The sequence below is a fragment of the Ruditapes philippinarum genome, unplaced genomic scaffold (genome assembly GCF_026571515.1).
Source record: "Ruditapes philippinarum isolate M1 unplaced genomic scaffold, ASM2657151v2 ctg16099_1_1_1_1, whole genome shotgun sequence".
Lineage (NCBI taxonomy): Eukaryota > Metazoa > Mollusca > Bivalvia > Venerida > Veneridae > Ruditapes > Ruditapes philippinarum.
This window is the reverse complement of record NW_026853500.1, coordinates 1-16,105: the sequence shown is the minus strand read 5'-3', so window position 1 is coordinate 16,105 and position 16,105 is coordinate 1. Positions and strand designations below refer to the sequence as shown.

Sequence of the window (16,105 nt, the reverse complement as noted above, 5' to 3'; positions counted from 1 at the left end):
AGGGCACATGTTTTGCGTCTATTTAATACCTTGAATTTTGTTTACCATTGGATTTGACTACAATAATTATAATATTTAAAACATGATGAAAATTGATTTTTATGACCCATAGTAAGGTCGTTTGTTTGATGTTAAAAAATGCATATGCACCTGTTTAACTCACTTTTGGGTCGAAATTGAACCCCAAAGTTCGTAACGCACACTGGGGTCGGACCCCAAAGTACGTAACGGACTTTGGGGTCCAACCCCAAAGTGCGGTGTTATATTTGCATTTTTTAACAGAAAAGAAATGTATTCAGAATGAACACAAAAATGTATTCATGTCTGAGGTTTAATGTACCTTTAATATATTATATGTAACCCACCTACGCTACATCATCTGTGAGATAACCATCTACTGTAGAACAGAACCACTACAGAGTGCCAGTTTGTAATTGTTATTTACACGGAATAAATCCAGGATATTTTTACCTGTGTTGCTTGAAAACAAAATGGCGAAATCTTTACAGGATTCATCTACATATTTTATAACAGCAATTTGTCTTATCGTCGTGGCTATAATATTGCAGGCCGTTGCATTAGCCACACCAAACTGGATAGTGTTTTCATATGAAGGGGTTGTAGGCACTAGAACTGGATTGTGGCGGTCATGTAGTGAAGTGATCGGACTTGTTTTGTGCGAAGAAAGCAATTTTCGTGGCGAAGGTATAATGTTGCTATCTTATTCAAATTAAGAATGGGTAATATAATTCGATAGCTTAAAGATATACTATGCTCATCCTTGAGTAAAATAATTGTATCAAAGGAATTTATTGAAATCTATGAAATTCTTACTGAATAATTTTAATTTGAATAACAGAATGAATACACTATGTGTGGGAAGCTGCGTTCCCTATTACAGGTCAAGTAAAGTTGTGCTTTTCTTTAAAAACTGCCAGTTTTTTAATGACGCTATATATTCATCTTGCAACCACATATAGTGTATAGAATTTTTGTGTGAAGTCGAAACATATGTTTATTTTATATTTACAAATGGGCTGTGTAGCAATTATCAATATTTAGTAATATTAAATTTGAGCATAGTATATCTTTAATTAAATATAGATCTTTACTATAAGTAGGAAAATAGTATATCATTATCAGCAATTGGATTAATATCTGGAAGTAATAAGAAAGAATTGATACCAGGGCTATGGATATTATTTATCGTAAAACAAATCTTTAAACTAGAAAATATATATTAATTAGTAAATCAAAAGATGAATGTAAAGTTCCTGAATCATAAAGGTTCAGTATGCATAAATACTTATAATTTAAGATGCAGTTTAAAATGAACAAAGGAAATAATTTTCATACTAGATAAATATGACTTAAAAACATGTAGTTTCCCTTTCCTAGCGGTAAGACAAATGATTAGCTGAAAACTAAGTTAAACAAGGACTTTATGTCATATTGGTCTGAAAGTCGTTGAATGGTATAAAATATGATAAACAAGATCACAAGAATCAGTGACATGGAGCCAGGAGGACCCCAAATAAAAGCGGGACAGGGCGCGACAGGCTAATCACTAAAATTATACATAAGAAATGATAGAAACCGACGTGGAAATCAAATTCAAAGAAATCAAATAAGTGATTGATTAATATTTTAGGCCCATTAAGTAAAAGGGCACAGGGGAAGGGGATAGGAAATTCGTGGAACACATTTAAAGCTATTGTGTGATGCTTTTGTTTTTTAAAACAACGAAACAAAAGCTAAAAAAAATTCTCTGTTCATTAATTCATGCATTAGTGAACATATTTGACTCAGCTTCATACAAAATAGCGATAAAGTAAGGCTATAAACTTCAATCAAATTAGATGTATTTACCGGGAAATTTAGATATAAAATAAGATGTACATGACATATATTTTAGTTATAATTTTAGTATTGAACACCGACAGATTAATAAATATTGTTAATACATGTATCATTAAATGTGTCAAGGAGGCGCGGGATTACCAAGTCTTTCTGTGGTGTTCAGTTTTAAAATTATATTTCGATTCTTAATATTCTGTGATTAAGTATTATGTTACATTATTGAAAAATAATCATGACACGTAAATAAATAATTTGAATAAAGAAAAACTTTCATCCACTAATAAGACGCTTTTATTAAATTTGTTTAGGCTTTTACAATTTGATTCTAGTAAATGATGATAATATATTACTATTCTGGTTCACAGAACATCGAGTTACATATTAATGCAATTTAATTTTACAGGTTGGTTTATCGCGGTTCAGGTACTGGAGACAGTCGGCCTTGCGTTTACAGTGATTTCACTTATACTGTCTATGGTTCTTTTCCTAGCGGTAACAAGCAAATTACTTGTTAAAGTGAATATCAACATTTGCAGTATTGGGGGTAAGTTAGCTGTTTGATGTTTTAAAGTATTCCTTTGTTGCTTCTTATTCATCGGAATACTTCAAAGTAAGAAATAAGTATAATAAAAAAGTATTAATGGCTGAGGTCATTGACCGAAAATTCATGCTGCGATGTTGTCAGTTAATTAAAGAAAGAGGCAAATTATTTCATGCGTAGATATTATTGGATTTTGCCAGGTACGCTGAGAATCTAGAGAAGTGTAGCTAAAATTTCTCTAGATGCCCACAAAAGTGTTACAATCAAAAACAAAACAGTACTATCTGGGTGCAAAACATCGAAGTCGCAGTACTGTTTTGATAATAAGTTTTTTAAAGAAGGAATGAAAGTTCATAACATGTGCAAATTTACCCTCAGACAATGAGTTATTTAAGAGCAAATGTACAAATTGGAAGTAGTTTTAACTCAAAAAGACAAATACATATGTTACGTGGGTGTGTAATTCATATGCCTGCAACCTAACGTTTGATGATGCTATTCAATTATAACTCTACAACCGATGTTACATCGTAAATTCCACGCTGTGAACCGTGTTTTCTGAGTCAGAGACAGAGTATGGAATGGTCAGCTGTGAGAAAGGGAATGCAATAACTGCCATACTCAATCTGACTAAAGTTCAGATCTACGTATTTGTTTTATGTATATCTGAAGACGACCGTATGTGTTTCGCCTTGTTTGTAATTCGGATTTCTCGAGAAAGGTATTTTTCGCCATGCAATCAAACCGGTTTTTACAAAAAAATGTTTGAAGTAATTTTTAACAAATTACTTGAAAAAAAGAGAATTTTAATGGGCAAGATTGTTTTGCCAGTTTACCTATATGAACAACGTCATGTTTGTTCTCGAAATCGTGAAAATTACCTACTGTGTGAATAGTCACCAGAAATAATTTCGTATTTGGTCACGGTCAGATATAAAAGTGGGGCGTTATTTAGAGCTGATTTTAATCAGATTACTGCCATACTAGTTCTAAAGAACGGGTACAATTTAGCCAATGTCGTACGGAAAGCTAAGCAATAATTGTACCTTGAATCTGACATCACATGTCCTATTTTTATATAGACCGTGATGACTCGCACCTAATTGTTTATCGTAATGCCGTGGACATTAATTAATTATATCCTGATTAAACTATATATAAACTTTTAATAAGCAAATGATAAGCAAATGAAAACAATGAAGCCTTACATTTGAACAATAACAAGTTAATAAAAAAGATTACTTGCGACCTCGCTTTACTTTATACAAAAGGCGGCTATTTGGAAGCCAAAAACAATGTCCGCACATCATTATACAAAGTATCTCAAAAAGAATTCAAAGCTTTAAAGGATATATATTTAAATTACCTGAAAATGTACTTGTTTTCTAGTTTCTAAAGATAAACAAATGCATAGATTGAAACATTCATATGATTTATGATAATACAATGCAATAGCTCTTACACCTATGCGGTTCTCCTTTAGATAGAAACCCATGATTTAATTTGATCCTGATAAACTGCCCTCTTTACATAGAATAAGAGAAGGAAAGGTTCATCATTTGTATACGAAGATAAGAAAAAGGTGTCCATTTAAAAAAAAAAATGTTTTGCAACACTGTTATAACGATCTATAAAAATAGATTTATGTGTAAGTGGGTACCTAACTTTGCATATCGTCTTCTTTGTTACAGGTTCTTGTATAGGAATAGGCTTAACAATATTTGTAATAAAGACGTTTACTGATGACTCCTTGAATCATGGACATTTTGGTTACTCGTACTGGTTGGCAATAGCTGCTATGCTAGTTCTATGTATTGTCTCCGGACTTCTTTGGTGTGACAAGAGGAAAAGTGGTCGTGCTAATTTGTAAACAAATCAGTTTCATTGTATGAACATATATTGGTTTAATTTGGTTTTCAATGGCAATATTCATATTTTTGACTGCATGAGAATTTTCAGTATATTTGATATGTTTCATGTTAAAATCGTTGTACTGGTATACATTATAAAATATTATTTCCGCAGGATATTTCCTAAATACATAATGAACATTTAAACTTACTTTGGTTAATTATTGATGAAATGACTTTGTTTAAAATATAATTGATTTCTCTAACTTGGCTATTTATTTATATGCAGAAATGTTATTTATAGGCGTACGTGGCCAAGTGCTTAAAGTCGTTTACTTCAAACCACAGGTCCCCTACCATTGTAGGTTAGAATTCCGCCAGGGACTGTGGATTCTTTCATTAGAGGAAACTCTCCAGTTAACTGAACGTCAGTGGTTTTACTCGTGCCTGAAATGCAAGGAGGGGCGCTTGAGGTTTTCCTCCACCAGTAAAGCTGGAAAGTCGTCATATGACCAGTGATGGTGCGGCGTAAACGCAACACACAAAAAATATATTGTGTTCTATTCTAAGTAATGCATCTATTAATGACACTATATCTTACCATGTACTTGTATATTATAGCTTTCACCATTTTAGAATGATCATAAATTATGTCTGTATGTCATGATGTATATCAAATTTTGTTAATAAAACTATAATCTTAAGGAAGTCTTTGTTTTAAAAATGCATTTGCTCTTCTTGAAAAATCAGTGTTTGATACATAACGTATAGCGGTTGGTGTGTGACAGAAGGCTGAATTATTAAATATCTTCTCAAAATATCATTGTTTAAAAGGTTGGTCAACAACCAATTTTCTAGAGAGTATATAATAAACCCAAATGATAGCAAGTTAAATAAAGATATAAACAGTGAAGACCTCTTCCATTCATTTTGATTTTCGACGGCATTTTGAGTATGAACAAGAAAGAAATTATTCATATATATATAATATATATATTATTAGTTTTACAGCATACATTCAGAAACCCAGTCTTCTGTACACCATTCTGGTGACACTGTTTGGTATGCGAACGCTCCAAACCATCTCACCGCCTTGTAGTACCAGCCAGCAACACGTCTACAGTTTGTTTTGTCCCCACACCGTTCATAACAGTTAAACAGAAATCTTCTATCACACGTTATACGGTTTACATCCAGGGCAGTTCCCTGTAATTTGAAAATTTGCATTACTCTATAGAAGTATGTTAAACTTTCATTTAACATGTCAAAAGGCAAGAGTTAGTTACTAATAAATATACTTTCCTGACGACATGTTTAAATATCTGGAAAATAGGTGATCCCCCGGAAGCATTAAAAACAGGAAAATTACATGAAAATAGCAGACTCGGTGTGATTGAGTCTGTAAATGAGGGATAATGAAAAATTGAAAAAATCCCACATGCTCCCTAGCACCGGCTAGAGCGGTACTCAATTCTCAACATTTAATAGTGCTGGACTTAAAAGAAGCCATTCAAATTTGTCAATAATTAAGAAATTAAAACATTTTCTCTGACGCGCTTACTAAGTATACCGTAAGTTTCTGTAACTAACATTTAGCGTGTGTTAACGTTGTTTAAAACACATACTAGTTTTACGTCACGTTCAAATACTTGTGCACAACCACTTCTTCCGAGGCTTGTACGTCATGGAGAAGGCACTTGGAAGGTCAAGGTCAAGTTGTAATTAGTACCAGAGATGATTGGTTGACCTGTCCTGACTAACTCGGGGGGGGGGAATCACGCAAAGACTCATTTTGAAAGATGTCTCTTGGATAATATTGTCGCCTCCAGATGGCCTATGTAGACATTTTGAAAAGTCGCCGCTGATGAGGGTTCATCACAGTGCCAGTAATTAGCGCATATATTCCAGCCCATATACTTAATTCCAGCGGCCAGTATAAATAAAATGATAACAAAACAAAAATAGCATGGATCGTGTAAAACAGTTTTATAGATGAGCCGCGTCACGTCAAAACCAACATAGTGCGTTTGCGACAAGCATGGATCCAGACCAGCCTGCGCATCCGCGCAGTCTGATCAGGATCCTTCAACTCTATTACAAGTAGAGAAACTGATAGCGAACAGCATGGATCCTGATCAGACTGCGCAGATGAGCAGGCTGCTCTGGATCCATGCTGGTCGCAAACGCACTATGTTGGTTTTGTCGTGACACGGCTCAAATGGGGAAAAAGGTACAGGTATGTGAAAGAAACTTACACAGGCGTAGCAGACGTCATGCTTATAACATGCTGGTTTGAACTTATTCTTGTTTGGTATCCAGTCTGGTATACTACAGCCATCAACACCCGGTGCTTCAGAACATTTCTTCGCAACAATTTGTTCAAGCAAGAGCAATATTACAGCTATCACAACCAGCTTCATTATTGCTGAAAGGGAAAAAATGATATAAATTATGATTTTTGACAGCTTTCAACTGTTTTTGTCCATGGATGAAATGTGCTTACGTTTAATGTAAGAGAAGTTGGCAGTCTATCTGTCTGAAATTGGCAGTCTAGTAGCCTAAAGAAAACGAAGAATATTACAAACATGAAAACGGTTGAAAAAGCACCATAAGCACTTCCTTAGATCATTATATGATTATTTTCAATATCTTCATTATTCTTATTTCATAATCTTTATATTTTAAGACGTATTCATTCTGCCGCTTCAAAATTTGTGAAGTTGGCCGCCTAGAAGCCAAAATAAAAACTAAGAATATTACAAAGATGAAAACGTTCGGGGACACATTATAAGCACTTCCTTAGATCATTTTAGGATTTTTTTTATAAAATGTCGCAGATCTAGTTATTTGAACAAATAAACAAGTTTTCAAACAAAACTAAAATACCATATGATATTTTGAAACTTTAATTTACTTCCGAAATGCTATAACTCAAAAATATAATTTAAATCGTCAACTTACCATTTCATCAAATCATATAAAACAAAGAAAAATCAACAACCGAACGAAACTGCCAAGTGTTCAATATATATAGTCGTTAAGCAATGAATGAATTCTTATGAAATAATTACATATATTTTACCCCTTAGCAACAATTACTAAACTTTTAGATCAAGATGATAACCCGGGCATATAACGATGCTTTAGCTTAACATAATAATTGAGCCGCGTCACGACAAAACCAACATAATGCGTTTGCGACAAGCATGGATCAAGACCAGCTTGCGCATCTGTGCAGTCTGATCAGGATCCATGTTGTTCGCTATCAGTTTCTCTACTTGTTATATGGTTTGTAAGTGAACAGCATGGATCCTGATCAGACTGCGCGGATGCGCAGGCTAGTCTGGATCCATGCTTGTTGCAAACGCATTATGTTGGTTTTGTCGTGACGCGGCTTAATTATACATCAGCTTTTTAAAGTACTTGAATAATTATAATACGAGGTCGTTATACATGAAGTAACCCTTGTTAATTACGAGTTCATGTTTGTGTTCAAGATATATAACTTTCATATACATGTATATATTTGTTGTCTGTTACACGTTTGACCATGACAATAAGATCAACATTAATCATGCCATTTGAGTCACGTGATCCCTGGAGACATTAATTACAACACAATTACATGAAAATTGCTGACTCGGTTAGATCGAGTCTGTACATGAGGGATAATGAAAAAGTGCAACATCCCTCACGCCCTCTAGAACCGGCTTAAGCGGTACTCAATTTTCAACACTTAAAAGTGCTGGAATCAATGATATATTAAAACTTGAAGACGTATTCTATTCTTTTAATGATTAAATAATAAATGATATACAAAGAAATAAAATCATGATAGCTTTATTGATGTATGGTTCAATATTTGTATGCTGTGAATATATAAATTTTACGTTAAAAAAGAAAAATACTGGATTCGCAGAACAAATACTGTGTATAAAGTCATGGGTAAAAAATACTGGTACTTTATGTAATATAATAACTCATGAGTTGCGTCCGTTTCTATAGCGTCCTGTTTGAAGCAGTTAAGATTGACTAAATCTTTGTTTTATTTGAAGAATATGGAGAGCTATTGTACTCACCAGGCGTCGGTGTCGGCGTCACACTTTGGTTATGTATTTTTGTACAAGTTGGTATCTCCAAAACTACTAGAGGGAATTGGTTGAAACTTCACAAACCTATTTAAGAGCAAAATAGGAGGCCACAATCCAAGGCCACTATCCAAGGCCAATTACTCTTATGTGAATTAAGACTGAAATATGGCCCTTTTTGAACATAGAAAACTCTACAATTTTCGGCTCTTGTTTTAGTATCAAGCACGAGAATAGTTAAGAAGCCGGATATAACTTTCCCTTTCGGAGAACTTTCACTATAGGCACTGGTACTGTAAATAAGCTATGTTCTCAAAAGAAACATTCTAGAGTTAAGGATAATCATCGCAAAGTTCTTTACAGTTTGATTCTCAAGACGATTAAGTTAAGCAGGCGACAAATTATATATAATAGCGCAAAAAGTTTCATTCGAGAATTAAACATCTCGCTACTTTATAAAAATATAGAAGAGCGTCACAAAACTTTTAGAAAAAAAAACTTGAATGCCAATAGGTGTCTTTTAACTGGCCCATGCAGGACACTGTATTTCAGCTGCATAATTCTTCTAACAGACGTAAAACGTAAGAAGACACTTTTTTGAATAGCTCTACTGGGGATATAGTCGTATTAAAAAATTCGCTAGTTTTTCATTCGATAATTATCACCATATGAGCGTTAGTTTCTTTGTATTGGTGTGCGTTTTAATGCTTGGTGAATTGCAGAACACGAGTGAGGTGAGTACATCAGTTTTCCGATGAATGCTTCACTTTGCACAGCCAAAAAAGACAATGTCTACAATGCCTTCAGAAGTCTTTAATTCCTTTAAAAATAATCCTTTAAGTATCCATATATCTAAAGAAGCACACGGTCAAAATGGTTTATTATCATTAAGAACGGAAGCAGAAAAAATAGATAACAATACTTCAGCAGATAAAAATGCACCTTATTAAAGTACATGTACTTATACTCATTTTAATAAAGTATCAAACAAAGCTCTCAAGCTAAATAAATATGTAAAATATAATTATTAACGTGCTTGATGAAAAGTAACAATTATTACAAAAGTAACTTAGGTAACGAATGAAAATGGGAGAAAAATGATCATTTACACGAAACTATACGAACATATGATGGAGATACTTGTAGGATTATGATACTTGAACATATGTATTGCTTAACAAATCAATATTTCGACCATAATTTGATTAAAATTCAAATAAGAACTTTGCTTTAATTTACATTATTACAATGCTGATTTGTTCTTCAAGAGTTTACTTTATTTACATTTTAGATATGCTTCAATGCTGTCGTCATAATTTTGCATGAACGGTTTTTGTTTTGGCGAAACCTTCCCAGTATACATGCTTCTATAACAATTATCTCTGTAATTTGCGAGCCCCAAACTTTCTTTTCTTACTCGTATCCATTCAAACATGGCTTCAATATTCTTTGCGGCTGTAGGATTATATCCACCAAGTTCCGCTAAATGGCTTATCAAAGCGGTTTGGAATTTAACTACATCCGATTCCGAGGCACATGCATTAGCCTTACTATGCCATTCGTCTGCATCTGCCTGCATATGTTTCGGATCCCTCGGTTCACCGTCAAGTTCACCCATGATAAACCTGTGAAATACAGATACATTGTACATTTAATAGGATGCAATTGTTAACTTCTTTTACATTATAATAAAAGCACCGTCAATTTTTTCTTTTGATAACATCAACCGGCATTCGTGAAGACGCCCTTGCAATGCATAATTATTTAACGTTCAATCCACATTCGATTTTAGCACCCATATAACACTGATCACAATTGCCATGGATAAATATGATGGTTGATTAATATTTACATACATGCATATATATGTGTATATTTTTTGCTTGATATGTTTATCCATTTACTTTCTTCATCACAAATAAGGAAATGTGGATTTAACAATTTGTAAATTAAATTGTAATTTCATAAGCAGACTTACGAATATTTTTGAGCCCATGAAAATAATAAGCATGGTGGCATGCAGAGCTTAAACATGGGACACATCAAGAGATACCATCAAATTGAATTGAAACAAATTCTATAAAAAGTACTCTGATTAAAGCAAATATCATTCTTGAAGTGTAAACTATTGAAGTAAATTGTAAAAGTTGATAACAAACTAACTTGCAAGCCCAGTTTGCAATAACTTCGAAGTATGTGAGAGTATTAAACTGTAACTGAACGCCTACATAGAAGAGCCGATTGTGTCCTTGGCCTAAGAACAAGCTTCCCTTATAAAGGCCTTTTGGATAGACATGAGTATCCTCTGATATCCGAAATCTGTCCTCCAGGAAAGGGAAATAATTTCTGTAGCCAGTTGTTAAAATAACAGCATCAATGTCGGCAGACGTGCCATCTTTGAAATAAGCTTTCGAAGAATCAAAGCGTTCCACCAAAGGTTTTTCCTCAACACCACCAGGCATTATACATGTTTCGCCTTTAGGACGTGTTCTATGTGAAAGAATCACACTTTTTGCATCGAATTTAATGCATTGTAAAACAAGATCTTCACCGGTAAAGCCAGCCCCAATAATCAAAACCTTTTTCTGACAGAACTCGCGAGCGTCACGAAAGTCGTGTGAATGTAAAATACGACCTTTAAAGTCATCCATGCCAGGAATCTCTGGAAGATATGGTGTGTTGTATATGCCATTTGCAACAATTACGTGTGAAAAGATTTCTTCTTTTGTTTCACCCGTGTTATAATCATTTACTGTTACTGTAAATTTCTCTTTGTCGTCGTGGTACTTCACAAAACGCACAGCGGTGTTGAATCGTATGTAATCCTTGAAGTCGCGACCGCCTGGTGCACCTCTTGTATAGCGACCTGAAATGTGAGTAATTTCATAAATCGATTGATACCTATTGCCTACAAATCACTAAGAATGAAATTCTTAGCAATCATATCAGTTCAGCTATTACTTCTTTTACTTTGATTGTAAACTCATAACCATGCACCAAATCACTATCATGATCATTATATACTTGTACAATAACCATCATTTTTATTCATTATCAATCTATCACTATCATTTGTGTCATTAATACCATCATTGTTTTAATAACAATCATTAACTTAAACAATCAATCAATCAATCCATTATCATATAACAACCATAACCTGATTTTAAGTATCTATATTCTATATACAGCTTGAGATACCCTTTGCTAGTACATGTACATGTATATTGTGACGACTTCTATAAAAGCTGACTTGCTTAAGACATGAACGGGAGATGGCAGATAATGGATTAAACAAACCCGGCCTGCAACAGTTTTGGGCTTTCTTCAGTAGATCTAATTCCTTTTCCATCTATATTCCCCTGCTGCTCATTACGTTTCGTGTTTCTGGGTGTCGAAATTTTGACTCCATATTTACTTTTTGAATCCTTGAATATTTGCTCTCATAATTTAAAATAAAAAGCACCTTCCAGATAATCCCTCATCACAATACGTGAAGGAAAAGAAGGGGTCGGCTGACCAAAGTGACGCTCGAAAGTATAGTCTGGATATTCGTAGGACTCTTTCATTCCGTTACACCACATATGTTTATACATACTTGAATGCACCGGTTCCCCATTCTCATCTAAACCTACAAATATAACTCAAGAGTTAAATGTATATGCGAAATAAAGAGTATTGGTATTACATGAAGTACCAATTAACACAGTGTCTGAAAGTCAAATTCTGACTAAAATATTGCTAAGGGAAATAACTCTAGCACAATTCTTGCTCAAACTTCTTCAGATCTTCAAAGCATGACGTAATTACGGTGCGACGAGTCTCCACGTATAATATTAGCGGTGTGAGAAGTCTTCGAAGTATGAGGTGCGAGGAGTCTCCAAAGCATGGCGTAAGCGGTGTGAGGAGTCTGCAAAGCATAAGGTAAGAGGTGCGAGGAGTCTCCAAAGCATGATGTAAGCGGTGTGAGGAGTTTGCAAAGCATAAGGTAAGAGGTGCGAGGAGTCTCCAAAGCATGACGTTAAGCAGTGCAAAGAGTCTCCAAAGAACCTCTTATGTCATGTAACCGGTGCAAGGATTCTTCAATGCATGACGTAAGAGGTGCGAGGAGTCTCCAAAGCATTAGGTAAGAGGTGCGAGGAGACTCCAAAGCATGACGGAAGGGGTGCCAGAAGTCTGAAAAGCATGGCGTAGGCGATGCGAAAAGTCTTCAAAGTATGACGAAAGAGGTGCTAGGAGTCTGCAAGCATTTCGTTAGCGGTGCGAGGACTCTGCAAATCATGGCGTAGGCGATGCGAGAAGTTTATAGGCGTGACATACTGCAAAATGTGATGCAATCGGTGCAGGGAGTTTGAGTACTTGCTATGTTGTTGTTATATTTCTCATTTAAAAATGTCTGTTACTTATTTGATACTTCACTATTAACAGCTAAAGTCTTCAAGTGATTATGTCTTCTTTCAATTTATTCAATAATTAATACATCATTCCAGTCAACTTATCAACAAATATTCATGTGTATCAAATTCAATTATTATAACAAAAAAGATCTAGGAGGCAATTTTTGTGATAATGTCTGTCCAAAGATGATGTTATGGGCACTGGTCAATTGTGCCATTCTTAATACTGCGAAAAGTGGAAACTATTTTACGGTCATGCGTTTTAATGAATGTCATACATGTACATTTGTATACTGTCATCATTAAAATATTTCTCCCCGCATGAAACCGTGTCTCTTTATTTTACCTAGTGAGTGAGTTATCAAAAAGAGAACGATATATATCGGTCACAATATCAGCTTGCAAATTAATGTTGATCTCCATGCTTTACTACTATGTACATACAAACATTTACCTACTTTATACTAACCATAGATTAATGGATAAACATTTTATACGGAATATTTATTTAACTCGTCAACGTTTGATACAAATTTAATGTAGAAAAAAATAACATAATGAATTACTTTACCGAAACATTCATGATAGTCAAACATTTATAGGTGAAAAGTATACCTGTTTTCCATGAAATGTTCCATTGACCTCCCCAAGTGCTCTGCTTCTCGAAACATACTATTTCCGGCATATTCTTCATCCTGGCAAAATGATGTAGTGTCGACATTCCGGACGGTCCAGCACCAATAACACAAATTCTTTTTCCCGACATTTTGATAAAAATGGCAACAGTTAAACTAGTTTTAAACAACGTCTCACGGTTACAGCTTATCACGATGTTTGTTAACGCTCTATGTAAGACAGTTTTTGTATCTGAGTATGAAGATTTTAGTTCGCATAGATTAGCAAACTTGTATGGCTGACTGCGTAACTCAAGCTTCAAATCAAAACAAACTTTAAACGCATGTCATTTGCATAAGAATTAACATGAACACTGTAAACTTATACATTGCTGTAACATTCAAATTTTACAACCAGCAATAACAACACAAACTACACAGAATTTAAACTAAATTAAATACAGTCTGGTTGTCTCAACTCTTCAAATATTTTTTTTTAAAGAAGAAAAATACTTGGTTTTATTTTTAAGTAACTTTGTAGATATGTCCAGTATGTTAGATTTGTAGTAAAGTTATGTATACTGTAGTCTCTTATAACTCATCTATGAGTGGCATTTATGTACAATGTCGTAGGTTTTATATTTGTATTGTTTTAATATTGTACATGATGATGAGACTTTAATAAACTATCTTATCTATCTTATCTTATCATGAAATAATTTCTAATAAATAAAATTGGCCTTGCAATGCAGATAGATCGTCTGCTATCGCACTTTCCCGGGGGTTGGGGTTACAAACTTTATTGCCCTATTAAAATTATATTCAAATAATATATAGATGTAGATATAATATTGCATTCTAGCCAATGCTGTCTTTTTATACTTATTCTACTGTCAAATACCCTACATGTTTGCATACCAAATTTGATAAAATTTAAGTCTTTCAGAACGCTTATAACGGCAGAACTGACTAATGCTAGCTCGGTATTATTGAACCCACCCGTCCATGACCCTGATTTGGCTCAGGCAAGTTAAGGAGAACGCAAAAATTAGACTTAAAAACAGAGGTACAAGATAAAATTGGTGTATGAATAACAATTTCGCTTTTCAATTGAAATCAGTGCTTTCACAAACCAGTCAACAGACAACGTTCTTTCAATCAGACGCCTGCACAGCTAATTTAAAACATCTTGACAATGGTAATGTGGTGATAAACATTCCCAGTTGAAGACATTTAAATATGGAAATTCCTAAATTAGTTTTGTTTGATAAACAGCGATTTTAGGGCCAATTTGGGACAAAAAATCCGGTCCCATGTCCCTCTTTAAAAAAGTATTTCCCTTATACTTTGAAAATATTCTCCTCCAACATTTTTGTGAGATTCTCTTATATACAAGAGTGGAACAAAGAGGGGTGTTGTAGATACAAAATTGTATTGCATTGCTCCACAGTTTACTATATATCTATTTGTATAGATTAACAAGCAATGAAATGTTTTGTCCCTTTCTATGTTTTTTCCTAATACCTCCTCCCCAATACTTTGATCACACTCTATGGGACAAAAGTACATCAGACTATCATTTAGGTTTGTTATTGCCTGAGTATTTAGATTTCAACACCTCAGCAAAACACTCTCATTCACAGACACTTGGGGTTTGGAGCTCAAAACGCCTTTAAAATCCAAATAAAATGCATATTTGTCATTCCCAGCACATGTAATGATCATATATATATAAAAAAAACTTAATATAAGCCGTTTTGAAAAAAAATCATATTTCAACATCTTTAAGTGTATTATTATATAGATGTTGAAATATGAAATTTTTTCAAAACGGCTTATATTAAGGTTTTTTTATATATATATATATGATCAGTACATGTGCTGGGATTGACAAATATGCATTTTATTTGGATTTTAAAGGCGTTTTGAGCTCCAAACCCCAAGTGTCTGCACTCATTCTGAACAAGTCGAGTTCTTAGTTCTCTCATAAGCAAACTTCATATCTCGATCGAGGTGGACGTCCTAACGTGTTCACTACATTGTAGGATAGTATTGTTTGACACGTGATAAGTCATTGTCTTGTATTGCACTTTTTTCTATTATCTTTTATGAATAGACTCAAGCAAACAGAGTGTGCAATTTTCATGTAAATTAGTTATCTTTATTGCTTCCGACGGATTTCCCCTTTTAAGATTTGCATGAGATGTCCGGCATATTTTTTTAATTGAGTTTACAGTGTTGTAGTTTTAGCAAGGCACCTGGTTAAGGTTTGATTTAATGATTGAGTTTGTGTGAGAATTGAGACCTCATTTGTTGTCATTATTTATTACTATAAATCTGTTGGGGCTAGACTGTGTACCAGTCTGGGAGATTTTAGTATAGTAACTCTGTCAACGGGTACCTGCATAAATTATGGACAGGAGGCCTGCAATTGTTGTGTTTAGGGAACTCAATCATTGGTTATCATCATAAATATTCCAGGAATCAGTCTGTTTGTTTCTGGTACAGTTACTTGATCAACACTTGTCGTCATAAATATAGAAGGCTTAAATTTGTCAATTAACACTAAGGTAACCTCCATATATGGAGAGACTAGGTATTTCATATAAATACTGGGGCAAGATTTTCTAGGGGCATTCTAGATTGAAGGTTGAAGAATAAGATTCAAATTGCAAGAGTGAGATTGTAAGAGCTAGAGACGGATAGGGATTTTGAGAGTTAATTCTCAGTGACTTATCAACCATGTGTGAGGAAG

The 16,105-nt window shown here is 34.2% G+C and overlaps 3 protein-coding genes across 3 annotated transcripts; 1 reads left to right on the top strand and 2 right to left on the bottom strand.

Annotated features, from left to right (window-relative positions):
• Window positions 1–396: 396 nt before the first annotated feature.
• LOC132737067 (uncharacterized) lies at window positions 397–4,955 on the top strand. Its single transcript, XM_060724306.1, has 3 exons — window positions 397–705; window positions 2,264–2,404; window positions 4,093–4,955. The coding sequence occupies exons 1-3, from the start codon at window positions 492–494 to the stop codon at window positions 4,269–4,271; spliced, it is 534 nt and encodes a 177-aa protein (XP_060580289.1). The 5' UTR covers window positions 397–491; the 3' UTR covers window positions 4,272–4,955.
• Window positions 4,956–5,010: 55 nt separating this feature from the next.
• On the bottom strand, window positions 5,011–7,371 carry LOC132737068 (uncharacterized). Its single transcript, XM_060724308.1, has 3 exons — window positions 7,213–7,371; window positions 6,507–6,676; window positions 5,011–5,457 (listed from the first exon to the last, which is right to left on the bottom strand). Exons 2-3 carry the CDS (start codon window positions 6,669–6,671, stop codon window positions 5,257–5,259), a joined length of 366 nt encoding a protein of 121 aa, XP_060580291.1. The 5' UTR covers window positions 6,672–6,676; window positions 7,213–7,371; the 3' UTR covers window positions 5,011–5,256.
• Window positions 7,372–8,025: 654 nt separating this feature from the next.
• LOC132737069 (trimethylamine monooxygenase-like) lies at window positions 8,026–13,639 on the bottom strand. The gene is made up of 4 exons (XM_060724309.1): window positions 13,352–13,639; window positions 11,806–11,970; window positions 10,503–11,205; window positions 8,026–9,964 (listed from the first exon to the last, which is right to left on the bottom strand). The coding sequence occupies exons 1-4, from the start codon at window positions 13,500–13,502 to the stop codon at window positions 9,616–9,618; spliced, it is 1,368 nt and encodes a 455-aa protein (XP_060580292.1). The 5' UTR covers window positions 13,503–13,639; the 3' UTR covers window positions 8,026–9,615.
• Window positions 13,640–16,105: the final 2,466 nt, after the last annotated feature.

Bases quoted from the DNA above. Each gene is read 5' to 3' on its own strand.
- LOC132737067 (XM_060724306.1), top strand. From the start codon at position 492: ATGGCGAAATCTTTACAGGATTCATCTACATATTTTATAACAGCAATT. The intron at 706-2,263 runs GTATAATGTTGC...TTAATTTTACAG, and splicing joins AAGCAATTTTCGTGGCGAAG to GTTGGTTTATCGCGGTTCAG. The intron at 2,405-4,092 runs GTAAGTTAGCTG...TCTTTGTTACAG, and splicing joins CAACATTTGCAGTATTGGGG to GTTCTTGTATAGGAATAGGC.
- LOC132737068 (XM_060724308.1), bottom strand. From the start codon at position 6,671: ATGAAGCTGGTTGTGATAGCTGTAATATTGCTCTTGCTTGAACAAATT. The intron at 5,458-6,506 runs GTAAGTTTCTTT...TTCAAATTACAG, and splicing joins ATGACGTCTGCTACGCCTGT to GGAACTGCCCTGGATGTAAA.
- LOC132737069 (XM_060724309.1), bottom strand. From the start codon at position 13,502: ATGTCGGGAAAAAGAATTTGTGTTATTGGTGCTGGACCGTCCGGAATG. The intron at 11,206-11,805 runs GTGCTTTTTATT...CTCACATTTCAG, and splicing joins GATGAGGGATTATCTGGAAG to GTCGCTATACAAGAGGTGCA. The intron at 9,965-10,502 runs GTTAGTTTGTTA...TGTATTTCACAG, and splicing joins ATTGCAAACTGGGCTTGCAA to GTTTATCATGGGTGAACTTG.